The 22,026-nt window shown below is 41.6% G+C and overlaps 1 protein-coding gene across 8 annotated transcripts in view; it reads left to right on the top strand.

The window, feature by feature from the left end:
* Window positions 1-22,026, top strand: part of VGLL4 (vestigial like family member 4) — a 273,405-nt gene that overhangs the window by 9,467 nt on the left and 241,912 nt on the right. For 7 of the 8 annotated variants that reach the window (XM_059940386.1, XM_059940387.1, XM_059940385.1 and 4 more), the window contains one exon: window positions 6,997-7,147. The exons of the other annotated variant lie outside the window; for it this stretch is intronic. In XM_059940386.1, coding sequence (XP_059796369.1) covers window positions 6,997-7,147 — 151 coding nt within the window. The remainder of the gene's footprint in view (window positions 1-6,996; window positions 7,148-22,026) is intronic. 8 annotated transcript variants of the gene reach the window in all.

The following is a 22,026-nucleotide window of genomic DNA, read 5'->3' as shown; positions in this document are numbered from 1 at the left end:
TGTTTGTCCAGTGATTTGTCCCAACAGTGCCTGGGACGATGCCTGGCATGTAGTATGCATTCAGCAAATATTTGTTGAATAAATGAATGAGACAGGTCATCATTCTGAGGCGAGTGGACTCTGATCCCCTTTATTCTCCTCCTCAGGCCCTACCCTCGTTTGGGGCGTTGCTGGAGGAGGCTGTAGGGGCAGGCTTCTCCTCCGGCTTTACTAGAAATGGAAACAAACAGAAAACAGGAAAAAAGTCGAGTGGACTTGAACTTTTTTTTTTTTTTTTAAATATTGATTGATTGATTGATTGATTGCTATGTTGGGTCTTCGTTTCTGTGCGAGGGCTTTCTCTAGTTGCGGCAAGTGGGGGCCACTCTTCATCGCGGTGCGCGGGCCTCTCACTATCGTGGCCTCTCTTGTTGCGGAGCACAGGCTCCAGACGCGCAGGCTCAGTAGTTGTGGCTCACGGGCCTAGTTGCTCTGTGGCATGTGGGATCTTCCCAGACCAGGGCTCGAACCCGTGTCCCCTGCATTAGCAGGCAGATTCTCAACCACTGCGCCACCAGGGAAGCCCGGACTTGAACTTTTGACTCGCATTCGCAAATATCAGGTTTCTTCTTTTTTGCAGTTGTAGAGTCTGTTTTCTGAGAAGGGGTATTTTCGTAGTTTAAGAACTATTTGAGGATTTCCCTGGTGGTCCAGTGGTAAAGAATTCACTTTCCAATGAAGGGGACTCAGGTTTGATCCCTGATCGGGGAACTAAGATCCCACATGCCGCAGGGCAACTAAGCCCGCGTGCCACAACTGTTGAGCTCGCACGCCTCAACAAGAGAGCCCGCGTGCTGCAAACTACAGAGTCCACACGCTCTGGAGCCCGCGCTCCACAACTAGAGAGAGAAAACCCGCATGCCACAACTAGAGAGAAGCCTGCACGCTGCAATGAAAGATCCTGCATGCCGCAGTGAGGATCCCACGTGCCACAACTAAGACCCAGTGCAGCCAAAAAAATTTAAAAAATAAAATTTAAAAAAAAAAAAAAGAACTATTCGCAGTTGTCACAGTTGCTAATCTCCCAGCAAGGAAGAATTTTCTCTGTGCTGTCAGAGGGTCTTAGGTCCCAAAGAGCGTTCAGGAATTATTCCCAAATGCCTCTCATGGGTGACTATGCTGCTTCTTTTTTGTCAGCTATGGCAAGAAATTAGAGAAGTTTACACAGTCCTAGCTTACTTGGTTGTGTCATAAAATCTGTTGATATATGTGGGAGGTTCAGATTCTCTTGCCTTGTATCTGGGCTTAAAGTTTAACAGTGCAGGTCATTAAGACATACAGAAGCATTTGATCAGGGTGATAGTTAAATGGGTACATCCATGTGTAAAAATTTGTCAAGCCGTGCTGATTAGATTTGTTTGCTTTACTGTACAGTATATAATTTTTACTTCAGTAAAAACACGTTTTAAGTCTGGAAACAATAGGCTTACTGATTTAATTTCATATTTATGTAGATGAATTTCTCATTTCTAGGCTGGATAACTAGTAAGCCTCATAATTAAGCAAATAAATGTAATTGGAAATTTGTAGATATTCCTTTTCTTTCCAAGTTTCTTTTTAAATATACAAAATATGTAGTTTGATGGGAAGATTAATGAACGTGGAATTAGAAGCCTTGGGCCTTATTCATTCCTGCTACTTATTAGCTGTTTATGTGATCTTAGGCAAGTTGTTTTACCTTTCTGAACCTCAGGTAGTTTCTCTGTAGAATGGGAATAGCAATCCTTGCCCTGCCTACTTCACAAAGGTGTTGAAAATTGGAAGCAGAATGGTAATGCTGGAAAGGACACAGGTGTTTTAGAATCAGACAGAACTGGGGTTTGGGTCCCAGCTCTGACACTCCCCAGCTGTGTGACCCTGCACCAGTGACTTAATCTCCGTGGGCCTTGTGACACCCTCACCTGGGGACAAGGCCAGTGACACCGACCTCAAAAGGTGTTTGAGAAATGCCTAGATCTAAAATGTCCGGCATCTAGTAGACACTCAGGAAACAATCTTTCTCTTCTCTCTGTCCTCACCTGTCTCAGAGTTATTTTGAGATAAAATGAGATATTGAATGTGAAAATGTTATATTATTCTCTGTACTATGTTTTGTGCTTGGAATAGTTCAAGTTTTTTTAGAAATAGGCTGTAGAAAACTATAATGCCATGAAATCTCAGAATGTAAGCACTGGAAATGACTTCACATTTCATCTAAATGTCATGTATCCTACAAAAATAAAAACATCAATTCAAGGCAAGTAGTGACAGCTGCACTCAGATCATACAAAACTGCATTTCTCAGCTAACTTGGAGAAGAAAATGTTCTTTATAACAGTGACTGCCCCTCAGACTTATTAAGAAGCTTCTAGCACAAGAAAATTAAACAATCTTAAAAACCGTTTGAGGTGTTGAACATGACACGATTTTGAAAAATCAAAAATCATAAATGGGTGAATTAACTCTTCCACCCACACCTGCCTCCAGTTTCCCTTTCCCACAGAAATCACTGTTAACTGGAGAATTCTTAGGATAACTATCTTTAAACTAACTATTTTTACCTCTAGGTGGCAGCAAATATTAATCAAACTCTATGAAACAAATCCGATGAAAAGAAAGGGTTGGTAGCATTTTGGACAAAAATAATGGGTGACTATCTTAAGAAAGAATTGTGAGAATGAGTGTGAATTTTTTGTTTTTATGTGTTTTAAAACGAGTTACATTAAATTATATTGTCTAAAGCTCTAAAATTATCTTCCATATTGCAAATAGAGTAGAATTTCTCAGTCACTAGCAATTTAAGTCTTTAAAAGGAATATGCAGAGGATATATGGGGACTCTCTGTACTTTCCATTTGGTTTTGCTGTGAACCTTAACCTGCTCTAAAACATAAAGTTTACTATCAAAAAAATATATAAAGGAGTACTTTGATTAAAAAGATGGCTATTTCTGGAAAAAGTTGAGTGCAAATTAAATTTCTACCATACTTTACCATTACCTTACCTCATAATTGAGGAGATAACCCATTTTTAATTCTAGTGCAGCTTTAAGTTTGAGTTATTTACCAAGCAGTTTCCCAAGTCAAGAAACATGAAAAGTATTTAATAGAGCCTTGTTGTGGCCAATCTTTTTTTAAGTCAGAAGAAGTCTAAAGTAGTATTTTCACTTCTCTAATTTATTTAATGTAAGTTGGATTTTTGTATTTCATGTTGTTTTGTATTTCATGTATAGATAATATGGCTTGAATTTTTAAAGCATTCACATTGGCAAACAATGGTATTTTGCCACCTTGTTAAGAGGATTTTAATTTATTTTAATGTATTCATTCCAATATACTTTCTCTTTTACTTGCTAGTCATATAGCTTTTTATAACAGGTTTACTGAGATATAATCACATACCATATAATTCAGCGCTTTAAAGTGTACAATTCAGTGGTTGTTAGTATATTCACAGTTTGCAAGCATCACCATGTTGTAACTTTGTTGATTTACTTTTTTGTAGATAGTAAAATCCCAGTGGTATAAAAGGTCCCTGAATGGGACTTGGAAAGCCTGGCTTACTAGTCTTGGCTCTGCCCGGCTGAGATCAAATCTTTGGACTTCTAGCCTTGGAAATGAAAAGATTAAGCCATTCATTTACTTATTCAACAGACAACTAAGTTTTTTTCTCTGTGCATGCCAAAAGAATTTTTTTTAAAAACCACCACATTGCTAGCCTCAAGAGCCCATAGTCCAACAGGTAGATGATAAGGTTTTTTTTAATCCAGCTCAAATGTTCACTGTTTCTTTTTGGTCCTTAAGCAAAAATTAGCCTTTCTGTTCATTTGGAATGGAAAACTACTTCAGGAAGTGTCATTTGGTTAATGGTCGAGTATTTGAACACGAGGTAGGACTGTGTTCTTTGTGACTATAACTTCACTCTTTGCAATTCAAGCTCTGTCTCCATGTGACTATTATAGAGGAGACCACATGTGACTTTCTCTTTTTTTCTATCTTGAAAGGTACTCACAAATCTCTCAAGTTGGGCTTTTGAAAGTCCCTTCAAGTGTTGCCCCTTCCTCTCTCCAGTAAAGATTTTCCCCTTGGCAGTAGTGCTAATGCTATATCTGTGGTTCAGTTCGGGGCATTCCCAGTAAGATACAAACAGCTATTCACAAATCTGAGGACTTTCTTTTTTTCCCAGGCCTCTCTGGCAGTGTCCCAAGAGTTCACTGGCTTTTCACTCTGAACAACAAATAACAGTGCTTCTGAGACAAGTTCCTAGTTCACCTTACACTGGAGAACCAGATCAGCACAGTAGCAGAGTCTTCTGAATTGACATTTTTCCTTTGAGTAAGGATGCTTTTATTTTCACTCTCTTAACCTTAAGTAGCAAACAGACTGCCTTTTTTTTTTTTTTTTTTTAACAACCTTACGTAGACACTTTCTTGGAGAACGAGGGTATTTCATTGAAAAGGAAAATTTCCCCAAACTTACTCTTTCCTTTGCATCTTTGTTAGTATCTCAAAATAGCTTCTATTTTCATTGAGTTTCTGTAAAAAGTCCCCCCCCCCCACACACACACACACAAAAGAGGGTGAAGAATTATTGAGCAGGACCTGGTGAATGAGGATGAAGAATAGGAATTTGGAAGTAAACAGGCTTCACAGGCTCACTTCACGAATCCTGGGTCCTGGTACGGTGTGCCACTGTTCCTCGTGGGGAGATCTTTTAACCCTCTGGGCCTCAGTTTCCCCGTTAGTGAGATGAGGAGGTTGCCCTCCTAGATCCTTGATTCTGTATAGAGTATAAGGCTTGGGAACGTTATTCAAGGAATAGACATAGGAATTCTTATAGGACCTTAAATTTTGTTTTAATCATCTTTCAAAATTAAAAGTTAACAAGAACAGAATGCATGAGGATAACTCAAAATATTTAGAGCTGGATTTGCCAAGTACAAGGGTGTTACCCTGATTTTTGCCATCAACTCATTATGCAACCTTGGGCAGATCATGCTTCTGGACTGCTCCTTGCTTTGACTATCTGCAGGTGTTCGCAATAGTACTGAACTCACCCAAGTGCTGCAAGGCTTAATTCAGGGCCATTAAGTCCTTGTAATTAAGAGGCAGGAGGCAGTAGTATGGAATTAAGTAGCTTACCTATCACATGAGAGGTTAGTACGTTATAAATATTCCCTTAAAAAAAAGTAGGGACAAAAGGTAAAAGACAGATTTTAGGTTCTTAAGCCAGATTTATAAAATAGGTATGTTTTCTAATATTGCTTTTCACAATTAATAAAAAAAATTAGAGAAGAAACTGTACTTGGGGATATACATCATTCCTGTCTTTCCTTGCTATCTAATAAAATTTTAGTTTGGAGTTTCTCATACTGTATGTGTCTTTTATGTGCCATCTGAATTTTGTCAGAAATTATCTATATTTGATAAATAAAAGGCAATTTAAGCCCTACTTTCTAGAACACGAGAAAAATGTGGTGACAGCACTAAATGATTTAGAGATGGTGGTTACATTTCAGATACATGCGTGTCCTTATTAGGGATTTCTAGACCCTTTGCTTGTTGAGAAAATCAATCAGAAGCAACATGATAGTTTAAGATTATGTCAGGAGTGCAAATTGGCACAATCGCTACAAAGAGCGATTTGGCAATTCTAGTTCAAAGTAAATATACACCTTAGAGCAGTGGTTCTCAAAATGTGGACCCTGAACCAGCAGCATCAACATTACTTGGGAACCTGTTAGAAATGTACATTTTCAGGCCTCATCCAGGCCTACTGAGTCAGAAACACTGGAGGATGGGCCTGATAATATGTGGTTGTTTTTTTTTTTTTTGGCTGCGTTGTGTCTTTGTTGCTGTGCACAGGCTTTCTCTAGTTGCAGTGCACGGGCCTCTCACTGCGGTGGCTTCTCGTTTTGGAGCACGGGTTCTAGGCGCGCGGGCTTCAGTAGTTGCGGCATGTGGGCTCTGGAGCGCAGGCTCAGTATTTGTGGCACACAGGCTTAGTTGCTCCGTGGCATGTGGGATCTTCCCGGACCAGGGATCAAACCCATGTCCCTTGCATTGGCAGGCAGATTCTTAACTACTGCGCCACCAGGGAAGTCCCATAATATGTGGTTTAACAAGCCCTGCAGGAGATTATGATGCTTACTAAAGGTGAGAACCCCTGGCTCAGAGAAACGCTTGCGTTGTGCACCAAGAAACACACAAGGAATCTCACTTCAGCTGCGGCTTCAGATGAAACATCTCATTTAATCTTCCCAGCAACCTTATAAGCATTCCTTATAAGGAATGATGCCCATAGTCACAGAGCTAGTAAGAGATGGAGCTAGGACTTGAACACATTCTCTTACCTGCAGTGCAGTCTTTAAAACCAATCAGAACACACTGGAGCAAATTGTATCTTGATGGATTGGGAGAAGTCTGCAGTCTTTAAAACGAATCAGAACACACTGGAGCAATTTGTATCTTGATGGGAGAAGTCAAAGACAGCAGATTCTACTACAGCTAATTTTCTTTCCCTTTTCCTTAGTCACATTCAAAATCAGCTCAAAATAGAGCATGACCTGCTTAGGTTATGTATGGTTAAGAACAGAGGTGAGTTCTAAATAAAGAAGTAAAATGCCTTTGTCCACCATAAAATTAAGTGAAGAACAATGAGATTAAAAAATAAAAAAATACTAAATTTCCCAAAGGTCATTTATTCCATTTTGTGCTGACTTCTTTTTCAAAACTCACGTTGAGTTTCCTCATTTACGAACAATATTTGTTTTTCTTTCCTATGTCACGAGTTCTCTGATTTGGACTTAAAACAGGAGACTCCGGAATTGCTTATTAGAATAATATTTCATGTCAACTGGCCTAATACTCAAAGATCTTCAGGGCTAAGTGTTTAGGACAGTTTCAGTGTATGTATAAACACATAGATTGGGCAATACTCCACTTCTGGAATTTTTCTTCTGAATGTTCTGCTTTTTCCAGGTGAAAATCGTAGCAATGAATGAGAATGTCACTCTCAGGTCAGCCCTGGATAAAAATCTGAAGAGTGCTGTGACTGCTGCTTTCCTCATGCTCCCCGAAAGCTTTTCTGAGGAAGACCTGTTTATAGAGATTGCCAGACTCTCATATTCAGGTCAGTAGGCTTCATGCCCGTACTTTCTACAGGAAGGAGATTCGCTGTTGGAAGACTGTGCAGGCCAGACACCCCGCCCCTCGCCCTGCCCTGGAGCTGCAGCAGCTGAGGCTTGAATCCCACCACCTCTTTGAAGGTCGCTGCAGGAGTTCTTTGATTTGCCTCCTTGCCCCCAGGGTCTCTTCCTTTCCACATCTCTACGTAGGATAACCTTTTTGTTGTTGTTATTGTTCAATTTTATTTTGAAACAATTTCAAAGGTACAGAGAAGTTTCAGTAATGATCCAGAAAACTGCCATATGCCCTTTCCCCAGAAATGTTTCGCCACACTTGTTTTATCATTTTGTATCCGTGGTTTTCAAAAGCTAGTGAGCAGCAGAATCCTCTGGAGGGCTTGTTAGAACAGACAAGACAGCTGATCTGGGAGGTCTGGGATGGGGCCCAAGAATCTGTATTTCTGGCAAGTTGCTGGTGATGCTGATGCCCCTCCCAAAGGGATCCCACCTTGAGAACCACTGCTCCCTCTGTATGTGTAAATACGCCATATTATATATTTTTTTCTGAACTATTAGAGAGTAGGTCACAGATATCACGTCCCCTTTAGGCCAGATACTTCAGTACATGTTTCCTAAGAACACGGACATTCTCTTACATAACCACAGTACAGTCACCAAATTCAGGAAATTTAACATCAGTACAGTACTTCCATCAAATTGATGATCCTTATTCCAAATGTTGTCAGTTGTCCCAATAATGTCCTTTATACTATTTTTTTCCTTCAAGTACATGATCCAGTCAAGGATCGTATATTGTACTTAGATGCCATGTCTCTTTTATCTTTTAATTTGTAATGTTTCCTCAGCCTTTCTTTGTCTTGCATGACATTCACATATTTGAAGTCTGCAGACCAGTGATGTTGGTGCCCTGACAAGCAGCCTTTTCTCCTTTCTAAGCGAACTCTGGGGAGACTTTTGAAGGTGAGGCAAATACGCTGCTTCTTACCAAACTTGCCCTCCTAGTGTGAGTTTCCACTGATGGTCCGTGCTTGAGCCAGTCTTCACTATGATGGGCACAAAGTGGAGACTTGCCCACTCCGTCTTGCCTCGCATTAAGGAGAGCTTGCCCTCCTTCCCCATTCATCTCTTTATTTATCTCACTATTAACTTCCTTTCCCCTTAAACCAGTTGTGCTCCTCAGAGATGTCAGGGCGCAGGGGAGGCCGAGAGGGCGGAGCCCGACCCCTCACCGCAGCCCACTGATCTTTTTAATGTGTTAAGGGTCCATGTAAAACTCCGTTTACAAAAAAGTAGCCTGCTACTTAAAAAATAGTTTGAAAACCACTATCTTAAATAAATATCCACTTTCCCAACTTTTAAGTATGAGTCAAAGAACTCTATACCCAAAAAATTGCAAAGGCAGTTGACTCATTTTCTGAATCCCTGTACAGATAAGATTTCATGGAAACGCAATGCTGAAAGAGACCTGAAAGGTCTTGTTCTTCAGTCTTTTTCCCAAAATGTGTGTGCTGTGACCACAGCTGTCATTGCAGCATGGCCGAGAAAGGAGGTGACATAACCTTGGTCTTGGTTGCTTCCAGCTTCTCATGGCAAAGGCAGGGGAGCAAGCGTGGCGTGGCTGCCTCCAGGATGAACATGTGGGGAGGGCCTCTGGGTACCTCCCTCCCCACGCTCCCCTGTGAGACAAGGGGGACCAGAAGCCTTTTGTCGACTTTGTGGGAGAAGATGCGGAGCCGTTCTCTGCTCTGCCCACGTTGTCAGGATCAGCATAGTGTTAGGTGGATTCCAGTTCTCTGTAAATTCAGAACACTGACTAAAGACGTTTATTGAATCTTGTAACTGCTCCCACCTATTTGCAGACTTCAAGTCAGCATTCAAGCTGCTCTCAGTCTTGAGCTGAGTGTTGCTCTGCCTCCTGGAAGGACTGTGTCTCATGCTCCTGGTTTCTCCTGTTGTTCAGTAAACACTTGCTGATTCATAGCAGTATCCTCCTCTGTTTCGCTTCTTCTATAATATTTATTAAGGGCTGCTGTATAGAGACGCTGTTCCAGACACAGATAAGGAGGTCAAAGTAGGTAGATAGATAGTAGGTAGGTGGATGGATCATTTGTTCCTATATTCCATTACTGAATCCTCGTACTACAGCCCTGTTTGTTCAACAAATGTGTGTTGTGTTGTGTGTCTTCCCTGTGGCACACACTGTGGTAGGCCTGGGTGCACACTAGCAAGCGTGACGCGACTGAAACTCCTCGTGGAGTTTCCGGTCTTTTAGGGAGAGGCAGACAGTAAAGAAGCAATAAGGCAGTTTCAGATCACGCTAAGTGCCATGAAGAGAAGAAAGTATATCAGGCTGAGGGTAAGGCTGTCTCGCAGTGGGTAGTCCGGGAAGGCACTCTGAGGTGATGACATGGAGCGTAGGTGGAAATAGTGACAAGGAGCCGGCCCTGGGCTGTTGGGGGAAGAGCTGGCGGAGGAAGCGGGCTGCTCCCCACAGCCGGGTCTCGCGCCTCACTGTGTCTGACTCCAGCCCCTCAGCCTCCGGTCACTTCCATTTCTCATCTCGCCGCCTCCTGTTATTTGTAATTGCTTAACCCAGATTTGGATCTGAGAATTTGGCCAAGTAGCCTACATTACTCATTTCAAAGAGGTTGGCTTCTTTTTCCCGCAAAACTTAGGACACAATACTTGGCAAATTCTCTCCAGAGGGACTAATTCCACAACTGTGTAGTCCCTACCTTGTGAATGAGACATTTTCCAAAAAGTCTTCTGTAAGCCAGTTGTTTAGACTGGGGATATATTTTCCCATTGAAACAACATTGTATATGATGGTTGTTCCAGCCAGGACACAGTATAATTAATGCTTACCTACCCCATAATATGATGGAACTATACTAGGAGAGTGCAGATGGGGAAGGATCTAGGCCCTGCAGGCAGGTGTCCTTCATAGGTATGAGAGTTGCCCCAGGCGATGTGTTGAAAGGCAAGCTTTTCTACCTGCCTTTCTTAGGCTTCTGAGAACCCAGTATCCTTGAATTGATCAGATTCTATCCCTTGGGCAAACTACCTAAACCTCCCAAGCCCTCAGAATATTCCAGACTTCAAATTACCCACCAATCTATTTTTATTTCCAACTTAGACATTTATTTTCCACCTGGTTCCAGTTGAGAGAGAGAATATGTTGTCCCTAACCTGTGAAATTCAACATTTCTCCCAGGCAGGGTCGGGAGGGACACAGAAAAAACAGTGTCTCCGTGTTATTGGACACGTTCCTGCCAGTAACTACTGGCAGAGGCAAGATCTGTCAGTATTGCTAGTAGTAATAATAACCCCTATATTTTATGCAGTATTTAAGGATCACTTTAACTGCCCTGGGGTCAGTATTTATGGCATTATTGTTATAAATGATGGTGAGAAAGGAGTAGGTGGATGATGAGAGCCTGTAAAATTGGGGAGGAGAAAGCTTTCTCATCCTTCAGTTATTCTTAGAAGTCAGCATTTAAGTATCAGAAAAGGAAAACCAAATGAACTTTAAAGGGCCACCTTGAACATTCTTATGGAAGTACAAACTATTAAAATGACTAATTTTAGGTAATGATCCTGGTTTAACATTTATCAAGTGAATCAGTGTCGCATAACTTATGAAGAACTAAAGCTACAGTTTCTGCTGTAAAGAACTGCACATTAATAAACATATACAGTCATGGTGAGTCAATGGTAGATTTAAAAAACAGCCCATGTGGAAAAGGCAGGGGAGTGTGAAAAGCATGGCTTGTTTAGGGAAGAAGGAGCAGATTGACGTGACTCAGGTCCATGGCTTACGGCAGGAGAAAGTCACATTTTTTATTGTGTACCAGGAATGACTCTCAATACTTTTGATCTAATAACTAGCTTAATCCTCACCACAACCCTTTGACTGGGTGCTCTATTATTGTCGCCATTTAATAGGTGAGAAAACCAAGGCCCAAGTCTGTCTCAGGTCACTTGTCTGGTAGATTAGTAGGTGGTGGAGCTGGAATCTTAGCCCACACTCTTAACCATTTAAATTCACTGCCTCTCTGGTATTTTGGAGAAGAGGTTAGGCCGGGGTTGGGCAGGGCATTGAATACAAAGTGAAGAGGTGGGAATTTGACAAGCAATACACAACTAAGAGCCACAGAAGTTTTCAAGCATTGAAAGTTGGTCCAAGATTTGTTGTTGTGGAAAGATAATTTTGCCAGCAGTGTGCAGGAGGGAAAGAGACTAAAAACAGGAAAGTTTTTTCATTCAGCATATAATTAGGGGAGTCTTCTCTGCCCGGCGCCCTTGTAAGCTCTGTGGATGAAGGAAATAAACAAGGCAGGCACGGTCCCTGCCCTCGTGGGGCTTTCTTTGTAGTTAAAAAAACAGCAAACACGTGGCAGCACAGACTAGGGGAGGAAGGAGAACGTTACTTTAGCGTAACCAGGGAAGGCCTCTCCCAAGGTGACGCTGGAACTGAGCACCAGCCTCTGAGGACCTGTGAGCAGAGCCCGGGTGAGAGCTGACCAGGCAGAGAGGAGTCTGTGGGAAGGATAGTTAGGACCGAGTCTGTGTCAGTTGCCCTGTATCCTTGGCCTCCGGAACTCTGCCGTGGCTCATGGCAGGCATCTGTGCATGTGTGTTGGGTGGATGGACAGAGCCCAGCAAGTCTGGATGGTGATGAGGGCTCGAACTAGGGCAGTGCCTCAGAGATGTGAACAGTTTCACGTGAAAATAATCAAGGTCAAACCATTAACTGCTTCAATTAAGTATTCTATTGATATTTAGTACTTTGCTTTTTTTTTTTTTTCCTAAATCATAATATTACTTCATGGAAGGGAGCATTAGTAAAGTGTTAAAGACCCAGTCAGACTCCTGGGTTCACATCTTAGCTGTAACCTTAATTAACTTTCTGCCTCCTTGTGACTCAGTTTCTTTTAAAAAAAAAAAAAAGAAGTTCTCTCTAAAAAAGTTCTCTCTAAAAAAGGTTTTTATAGGGATTAAATTAAATCATACATGTAAAGTGCTTAGCCCAGTGCCTGGCACATAGTAAATGCTCAGTAAATGTTAGCCCTTATTATTCTGGATACATGTTTGCTTGTATTAACACAGCCACTTAGAAAGGGCAAGACTACAGTCAGACCTGAGTTTGAACACCAGCCTCGTGGAGGTGCTGGAACCTTTCTGAGCCTGTTTTCTTCTTTGTAAAACAGAAATAACTATCTCATAAAAAGGTTTTCAATGAGATAATATTTATAAAAGCCCCCAGCTTCATACCTCATTGATGGTTGGGGCTCAAAAAGTGACTGCTATTATTATTTATTACTATTATTGTGTACTATTGCTGGCTACAGAGGTTTTCCTCAGGCTGAGACACCTTTATTTGCTCGATCATTCAGTGATTGGTGGGCGCTCAGCCTGCCTCCGTCCATCATTGTTTTATTAATGACACTGCTGCGAATCACTCTGGCCAAATTACTTTGGTATGGAAGGGGGCAGAGTTGGAAGTTGTCTAACTTCCTTGGACACATTCTCCAAATTGGAATTATGTTGTCAGTTATAATAATCATAGAACTTGTTGCATGTTGACAAATAATGCCTGTTTAAGTGAGCAGAGTACTTAAATCAGGTGGATTCACTTGGCCCTTTACAGTTCTTAGGAAACAAAAAACACCTTCAAGCACTGTCAGTAAGAGAGATAATGGGTTTGTTTTGATGCCAGATTGTCTGAACGCAGTCTCAGCTGCTTCTAGGAATAAGACAAAGCAGTGAGGAAGTGCCAGTTGAGAGATTCTTGGAGAAAAAAATTAGAAATGGGTGCCCGAACTCTAAAGTGTGAGTAAACATCCCCATTTCTGGATCCTGGTCAAAGCCAGTAAAGAAACATTTTCTCTGGGGTGAGAGTGTTAAGATTTATTCCATGACAGTCACACCATCTGTGACCTTGCAAGCAGTGTCATTGAATGACTTGCATGTTAGGGATTGACTCTTTGAATAATTTGGAAGCATACTTCTCCAGGCTTGGCAAGCTTGAGCTTTTGCTGAAGCCTCACTTGGAACTCTTTTTACTCAGTCACTTGCTAATTTCTGAGCATGCAACACTCCTGAAGGGATATTAATCACCAGTCATATCTAATGTTTCTGGATTACTTACTGTGTGTCAGGTATTGTTGTAAGTGCTTTGCATGTATTAACTCATTTAATCCTGGAAACTTGTAAACTAACAACTACTGCTGCTTCCATTTTACATTTGAGGATACCGAAACCCAGAGAAGTAAGTAGCTTGTCCTGGGTCATATAGCTTCTAGTCCTGAGCTTGGATTAGAACACAGCCACTCTGGTTCCAGAACCATTTCTCTTAGCCCTTCACTGCTCTACAAAGTGTCTGTGAGGCATGTGTCATTCCTGGTTTACACCTGGGACACTCTTCCCCAGGGCCCCTTGTGTCTCGCTCCCCATTTCCGGTGAGCTTTTTCAGCTTGTGTTTTCTTCGGTGCACTTTCCATCATCTGAAGTACTGTTCATTTGTTGGGATTCTTGTCTCTGGTCCTTGTTCTACCACTAGGATGCTGAGGGCAGACGTTCTTGCCTGCTTTGCTTACTGTCCTCCAGGGCTTACAGTGGTACCTGACGTGTACTAGGTGCTCAGTAAATACTTGATGAATGAATGCATGGATGGTTGTGACATTGGTTCCTTCCCGAACCAGTATCATAAATCTGATTCCTCCCCGTCCCTCCCTGCACCTCTCTGTTATGTGTTCTCTAAAGGAAGAGAAAATTTTATTTATTGATTGATTTATTGATTTATTTATTTTAAATAAATTTATTTATTTATTATTGGCTGTGTTGGGTCTTCGTTGTTGGGTCTTCGTTGCTGCGTGCAGGCTTTCTCTAGTTGCGGTGAGCGGGGGCTACTCTTCATTGCGGTGCGCGGGCTTCTCATTGCGGTGGCTTCTCTTGTTGTGGAGCACAGGCTCTAGGTGCACGGGCTTCACTAGCTGTGGCACGCAGGCTTCAGTAGTTGTGACTCACAGGCTGTAGAGTGCAGGCTCAATAGTTGTGACGCATGGACTTAGTTGCTCCGTGGCACGTGGGATCTTCCCGGACCAGGGCTCGAACCCGTGTCCCCTGCATTGGCAGGTGGATTCTTAACCATTGTGCCACCAGGGAAGTCCCAAAAAATTTATATATGATTCAAATTTATATCACTGAGTACATCAGCTATTTATTCTTATCTCATTCTCTTCCACGTGCAGTGATGGTATGTTTTCTGCAGCCATGGAGGTATTTTGGGGATGTATTTCGAATGATGTGTTAGGCTACCTCCTAGAAATACTGCCTTAGTCATCTTTTTTAAAATAAGAATTATTTTGTCCACATGCAAAAGAATGAAGTTGGACCCCCTAACATACACCCTACACAAAATGAACTCAAAATGAATCATGGATATAAGAGCTAAAACTGTAAGACTTTTAGAAGAGTCACTTTGGGTTATGCAGTGGTTTCTTAGGTATACACCAAAAGCACAAGCAACAAAAGAAGAAATAGATAAATAGGACTATATAAAAATTAAACTTCTGTGCTGCAAACGAAACTGTCAAGAAAGTGAAAAGGCAACCAACAAAATGGGAGAAAATACTTACAAATTATGTATCTGATAAGGGACTAAGTATCCAGAATGTATGAAGAATTCTTAGAATGCAGTAAAAAGACAAATAACCTAATATAGAAATGGGCAAAGGACATTTTTTCAAAGAAAGTATACAAATAGCAAATAAGCACATGAAAAGATGCTCAGCATCATTCGTCATTAGGGAAATGTCAAACAAACCATAGAGACCCTGTTTCATACCCACTACAATGGCTACAATCAAAACGACAGATGAGAACGGGTGCTTACGAGGATGTGGAGAAGCTGAAACCCTCATACATTGCTGGTAGCATGTAAAATGGCACAGCCGCTTTGGAAAAACAGTTTGGCAGTCCCTCAAAATATTAAACTTAGAGTAACTATATGACCCAACAGTTCTACTCCTGGGTATCTACCCAAGAGAGATGAAAACATATATCCAGACAAAAAGTCATACACAAATGGTCATAGCAGCGTTATTCATAAAAAATGGCCAAAAAGTAAAAACAACCCAAATACCCATCAACTGAGAGATGGATAAATAAAATGTGGTACATCCATCCAGTGGAATATTATTTAGTCATAAACAGGAATAAGTACTGATAAGTGCTACAACATGATGAACTTTGAAAACATTATGCTAATCATAAGAGACCATAAGTTGTGCAATTCCACTTATATAAAATGTCCAGGATAGGCAAATCTATAGAGACAGAAAGCAGATTAGTCTTTACCTGGGGCTGGGGGTGGATGGGTGGAGGGAGAGTGACTGTTGGTACAGGGTTTCTTTTAGGGAGGCTGAAATGGTCTAAAATTAGATGGTTGCATAGCCCTGTAAATATACTAAAAAGCATGGAATTATGTACTTGACATAGATGAATTGTATGGTATGTGAATTACATCTCAAAAAAAAAAAAAAACTGTTTAAAGTGAGTATTACTTTGCCATGTCGACTTCCAGTTTGGTCTCCTATTCCTGAACACTTTCACGTTGGGAGTCCCACGTTGTAACCTGCACTGAAATGCTCTGTTTTCATGTCACTTGCCGCCTGGGCAGAGCCTGTATCTTTGTATCACCAGAGTCCAGCATGGCTCCTGGCACTTAGAAACCACCCAGATATTTATTGAACTGAGATGACAGCAGTAATGCAGTTAGTCTAAGAGGGGTAAGTTACCCAGTCAGTATCTTAAAAACTCAGGGCTTCCTGCACCCTCTATCCTTGCCCTTCCCATATACACGTCGTCACAACAATATCTGCTTCACTATTTACAAAGCATTTTCTAATACCTTAATCATTTGAACCTAAAAGCAATTTTGTGAGGTTAGTATGACTATTACAGACATTTTGCAGAGGAGGAAACTGATTCAGAAAGGTTAAGTAACTCAACCGCAGCCACCCTGGGACATTGCCAGACTTGAGAGCCGGGGCCTTTCCACTCACATCCCTACCTTTGTAATAACGTCCCTGACCGCTGCGGACATGCTGGAATCATAGAGCAGGCCAGCTACAGATGGGTTATAAGCCTCTGAGTTTGTCTTATTTCAGATCAAGGAGAGGTTACCCTTTTGGTTACCCATTGAATTAGACTGGCAGTTCTCTGGCTTGAGCAGTTAAGAGTTAAACCCACCAGTAGAGGCATAAAATAAAAGTCAGCAGTCAGTTTTTCTCAGTCCCTGTATTTTGTTGTAAACATGTATCTGCAGGTAAGAAAAATTGATTCTTATGATCAGATGCTGGTTCATGCTGTGCTCACGATTTTATTCATTTTGTTCTGAAGCAGCGGGTAATAAGCCCATTTGCTTGCTGTTCCCCATGGCTGAGCCGGTTCTGCTGCACAGCAGTTGGAGAAATTCAGTTCAGCAGACATTTATTGATGTGCCTTCATGTGCCAGGCAGCGCGTGAGGAGCTGGGGGTTCAGGGACAAATAAGCTTCAGTCCTCGTTCTCAGAAAGTCCATAGTATTTTCCAGCTCCTTTCATCATGGCATGCAGTTGTTCTTTGGGGAGGATTTGGATTTGTATACCCATACATTTTGGTAACGTACAGTCCCTCTCTGAGAAAGTTACTATCTAAAATATAAGAACTTTTTGTTTGTGGAATGTACAGGGGAGAAGAAATGGCACAAATATTTAGAACTCAACAGTGATGCAATTTGATCTTTCACTTCTGAGCCAGCCTGTTAGATTCAGAGTTTGATGACATTTCATCCCTTCAGAGATTAATAGAAAACATTTATAGGCTCTGAATAAAAGCGTAAGGATTTACACAATTGAAAGTTAACCCAGCTGCCTCTCCATTCACATTTGCTGAGACATCATGTCTGTGCTTCTGTGAACTTATTTTAAAATGCTAGAAGTAGTGTGCCAACATTACAGAAGTGAGGGAAATGGAGGAAAATTACAGAGTGAAGTAAAACTAGTACCTAAGACATCACTGCCCTGATACTAAGAGGTGGCTGGGCCTTGGGCAAGCTGTCTTTGCAACTCCATCTCCTCATCATTGAAATTGAGAACAATTAGTACCCTCTTTTTTTAAAAAATTTATTTATGTATTTATTTTTGGCTGTGTTGGGTCTTCATTGCCGTGCACAGGCTTTCTCTGGTTGCGGCGAGCGGGGGCTACTCTTCATTGCGGTGCACAGGCTTCTCATCGCTGTGGCTTCTCTCGTTGCGGAGCATGGGCTCTAGGCTCGTGGGCTTCAGTAGTTGTAGCACGTGGGCTCAGTAGTTGTGGCTCACAGGCTCTAGAGCGCAGGCTCAGTAGTTGTGGCGCACGGGCTTAGCTGCTCCGAGGCATGTGGGTTCTTCCCAGACCAGGGCTTGAATACGTGTCCCCGGCTCTGATAGGCAGATTCTTAACCACTGTGCCACCAGGGAAGTCCCAATCAGTACCTTCTTTACGAGGCTTTGCCAGCCCTGAGCGAGACAGCCAGTGTGAAGCACAGGCCATTAAAAAGCCCACAATAAATGTGTATCTTATTAGAGCAAACGTAACCATTTTAAAATAGTCCTTTTGTCTTCTTTTTCCTGTTTTTCTACAGTTGTTTCCTTCTTGTACTTTTGTATCCTGGTTTCTTAGCTGCACATTATTACATGGTCATTTTCCATCTCACAGTGTGTTGTTCCTGTAATTTTTAGTGGTTGCACCCTGCTCCGTGGTAGGTGTGGGTGCACCGTTCCCCTGTCTTGGGGCATTTGGTTGCTGCGAGGATTTCAGTGTTATAAATAGTGCTTCAGTGAACAGTTGTGTGTGTGGAATGTATTCAGTTGCTTCTTGGGAAACCTCAGGCGGGTTCCATCATCCCTGTGTCTCTGTTGCCTTCGTGCTAGATCGGGATAGGGCAGCATCCACCTGAGAGGACAGGTGCGTGGACAAATGAGGTAATATGACAAAGCAGACGCTCAGTGAACTTTGCCTCCTAACCTCTGTTTGGGTTTGTTGCTTGGGGCTTCCTCTCCAGAGATGAGGTTTCATCATTCACCGCTTCCAGAAGTATGTTAGCAGTTTATAAAGTCAAAAGCATTATGTGAAAGAACCAATTTCTCTACACCCTCACTAGCAGTCGTCCCAGGGTTTAACTATGTAACTCTCTTCCCTTTAAAATAATAGTGAAAAAACAGTCTCGTCTGTATTTGAGCAGCTTGTTAGGACAGGACTCACTTGAGCTCACTGCCCTAACCAGTCCCGACCTCATCTCACAAAGGTCGGGTTCCAGAGGCTGTTTGTAAGGCTTTTTCCAAAGCTTATAGTCCTCACATGCTTTCTACCAAATTGTAGTGTAAGTTGGTCCTTTGAAGCTTAAAAATCCAGTGTATTTTATTCCTTACTGAAGTATATACTTACTATTGGATGTCTTTTTATTTTTCCAAACAGACCAGTAGTTTGCTCCAGAAGATCTGCTGTGGCTGGTCATAATTTTGATGATTCCCTTCCCTGCTCCCAAGAAAAGAAATCGGTGAGGGTAACCACATGTCCTGGTTTGCCCAGTTTATACTTGTCCTGATGACTTTGCATTTCCCACTTCACCCTCAAAAGTGACCTAGTTTGGATGATAAGTTACATTGTCACCCTCCCCCCAGGGGATTCCTCAGCAGCTGAGGTATCTGCCTGCTCTTTCCACCTCACTCCTCCACCAGACGACTTTCTATCTGCCCAGCAAAGGGTTCAGCCACATGGCTTTCTCCAAGCTTCCCCAGAGGGTCCTCACGTGTGCCCAGCCTCTTCTGAGTTAACATTAGCCCAATAGGCGTTCACACAAGTTTTCCCATTTCCTCACTCTTTTGCCCCCATATCTTGCTGATGGTCGCCAGTGGCATGGGCAGGGTAGGGCACTTTAAGTTTGCTTCAAAAGTTGTTCTTTGTCCTTTGGAATTAGTATTTTGCAGCTCAGTTCATCCCACAGGCAAATGTAAGGTTCCTCATTTCTCACCACTTGCAATTTTTTTTAACTTTAAACTGAGCGTAGTCTTTTTTTTTTTAAACTAAATTTCATACTTTTTTTCCAGATGCTTTGGCATCATATAGAGGCAGCCTTTGGTGCTTTATTTTTTAATTGAAGTATAATTGACACAGTATTATATTAGTTTCAGTGTACAACACAGTGATTTTATATTTTTATAAATTACAAAATGATCACCATGGTAAGTCTAGTTATCGTCTGTCACCATACGTAGTTATTACAACGTTACTGACTATATTCCCTATGCTGTATATTACATCCCTGTGACATTTCTTTTATAACTGGAAGTTTATACTTCTTAATCTCTCTCACCTATCTCACTCATCTCTCTACCCCCGTCCCCTTTGGCAACCATACGTTTGTTCTCTGTATCTGTGAGTCTGTTTCAGTTTTGTTGTTTGTTTTGTTTTTTAGTTTCCACATATAAGTGAAATCATACAGTATTTGTCTTTCTCTGACTTATTTTGCTTAGCATAATACCCTATAGGTCAATCCATGTTGTCGCAAATGGCAAGATTTCCTTCTTTTTTTATGGCTAATATTCCATTGTGTGTGTGTGTGTGTGTGTGTGTGTGTATGTGTGTATGTGTGTGTGTGTATATATATATATATATATATATATATATATATATATCCCATCTTCTTTATCCATCCATCCATCAGTGGGCACTTAGGTTGCTTCCATATCTTGGCAGTTGTAAATAATTCTGCAGTGAACATAGAAGTGCATATATCTTTTCAAATTAGTGTTTTGTTTTCTTTGGGAAAATACCCAGAAGTGGGATTCCTGGATCATACAGTAGTTCTATTTTTAATTTTTTGAGGAACCTTCATACTGTTTTCTGTAGTGGCTGTACTAATTTACATTCCTGAATGAGGGTTCCCTTTTTTCCACATCCTTGCCAACACTTGTTACTTGTAGTCTTTTTGATGATAGCCATTCTGACAGGTGTAAGGTGGTATCTCATTGTGGCTTTATTTTGCATTTGCCTAATGATTAGTGATTTGAGCATCTCTTCATGTGTCTATTGGCCATCTGTATAAAACTTCTTTGGAAAAATGTCTATTCAGATCTGCTGCCCATTTTTTTTTTTAATTTTTATTTATTTGTTTATTTATTTATGGCTTGTGCTGGGTCCTCGTTTCTGTGCGAGGGCTTTCTCCAGTTGCGGCAAGCGGAGGCCACTCCTCATCGCGGTGCGTGGGCCTCTCACTATCGCGGCCTCTCTCGTTGCGGAGCACAGGCTCCAGACGTGCAGGCTCAGTAATTGTGGCTCACGGGCCCAGCTGCTCCGCAGCATGTGGGATCCTCCCAGACCAGGGCTCGAACCCATGTCCCCTGCACTGGCAGGCAGACTCCCAACCACTGCGCCACCAGGGAAGCCCCTGCTGCCCATTTTTTAATCAGGTTGTTTGGGTTTTTTTTGTTGTTGAGTTGTATAAGTTGCACATATCATTTGCAAGTATCTTCTCCCATTAAATAGACTGCTATTTTGTTGATCGTTTCCTTCGCTGTGCAAAAGCTTTTTAGTTCGATGTAGTCCCATTTGTTTATTTTTGCTTTTATGTCCCTTGCCTGAGGAGACAAAGCCCCCCAAAATATTGCTAAGACTGGTATTAAAGCTCATACTGACAGAGTTTTATGGTTTCAGGTCTTACTTTTAAGTCTTTAATCCATTTTGAGTTTATTTTTGTATGTGGTGTGAGAAAGAAGTCCAGTTTCATTCTTTTGCATGTAGCTATCCAGTTTTCCAATACCATTTATTTATTTATTTTAATTTTATTTATTTATTTATTTATTTATTTATTTATTTATTTTTGGCTGTGTTGGGTCTTTGTTGCTGGGCATGGGCTTTCTCTAGTTGCAGTGGGCGGGGACTACTCTTCATTGCAGTGCGCGGGCTTCTCACTGTGGTGGCTTCTCTTGTTGTGGAGCACAGGCTCTAGGCATGCGGGCTTCAGTAGTTGTGGCACTTGGGCTCAGTAGTTGTGGCTCGCGGGCTCTAGAGCACTGTCTCAGTAGTTGTGGTGTATGGGCTCAGTAGCTGTGGTGCACGGGCTTAGTTGCTCCGCAGCATGTGGGATCTTCCCAGACCAGGGCTCGAACCCGTGTCCCCTGCGTTGGCAGGTGGATTCTTAACCACTGCGCCACGAGGGAAGCCCTCCAATACCATTTATTGAAGAGACTGTCTTTTCCCCATGGTATATTCTTGCCTTCTTTGTCATAGATTAATTGAACGTATAAGTGCGGGTCTATTTCTGCACTCTCTGTTCTGTTCCTTTGATCTATGTGTCTGTTTTTGTGCCAGTGCCATACTGTTTTAATTTCTGTAGCTTTGTAGTGTAATTGGAAATCAGGAAGCATGATACCTCCAGCTTTGTTCTTCTTTCTCAAGGTTGCTTTGGCTTTTTGGGGTCTTTTGTGTTTCCATATAAATTTTAGAATTATTCATTCTAGTTCTGTGAAAAATGCCACTGGTACTTTGATAGGGATTGCACTGAATCTGTAGGTTGCCTTGGGTAGTATGGTCATTTTAACAATATTAACTCTTCCAATCAATGAGCATGGTTTATCTTTCCGTTTGTTTGTGTAGTCTTCAGTTTATTTCATCAATGTCTTATAGTTTTCTGAGTACAAGTCCTTTACCTCCTTGGTTAGATTTATTCCTAGGTATTTTATTCTTTTTGATGGCAGTGTAAATGGGATTGTTTTCTTAATTTATCTTTCTGATATTTCATTGTTAGTATATAGAAATGCAACAGATTTCTGTATAT

Source organism: Balaenoptera ricei, chromosome 11, assembly GCF_028023285.1.
Source record: "Balaenoptera ricei isolate mBalRic1 chromosome 11, mBalRic1.hap2, whole genome shotgun sequence".
NCBI classification, from domain to species: domain Eukaryota; kingdom Metazoa; phylum Chordata; class Mammalia; order Artiodactyla; family Balaenopteridae; genus Balaenoptera; species Balaenoptera ricei.
Note: the sequence above shows the minus strand (reverse complement) of the source record. Positions and strands in the feature narration are given on the sequence as shown.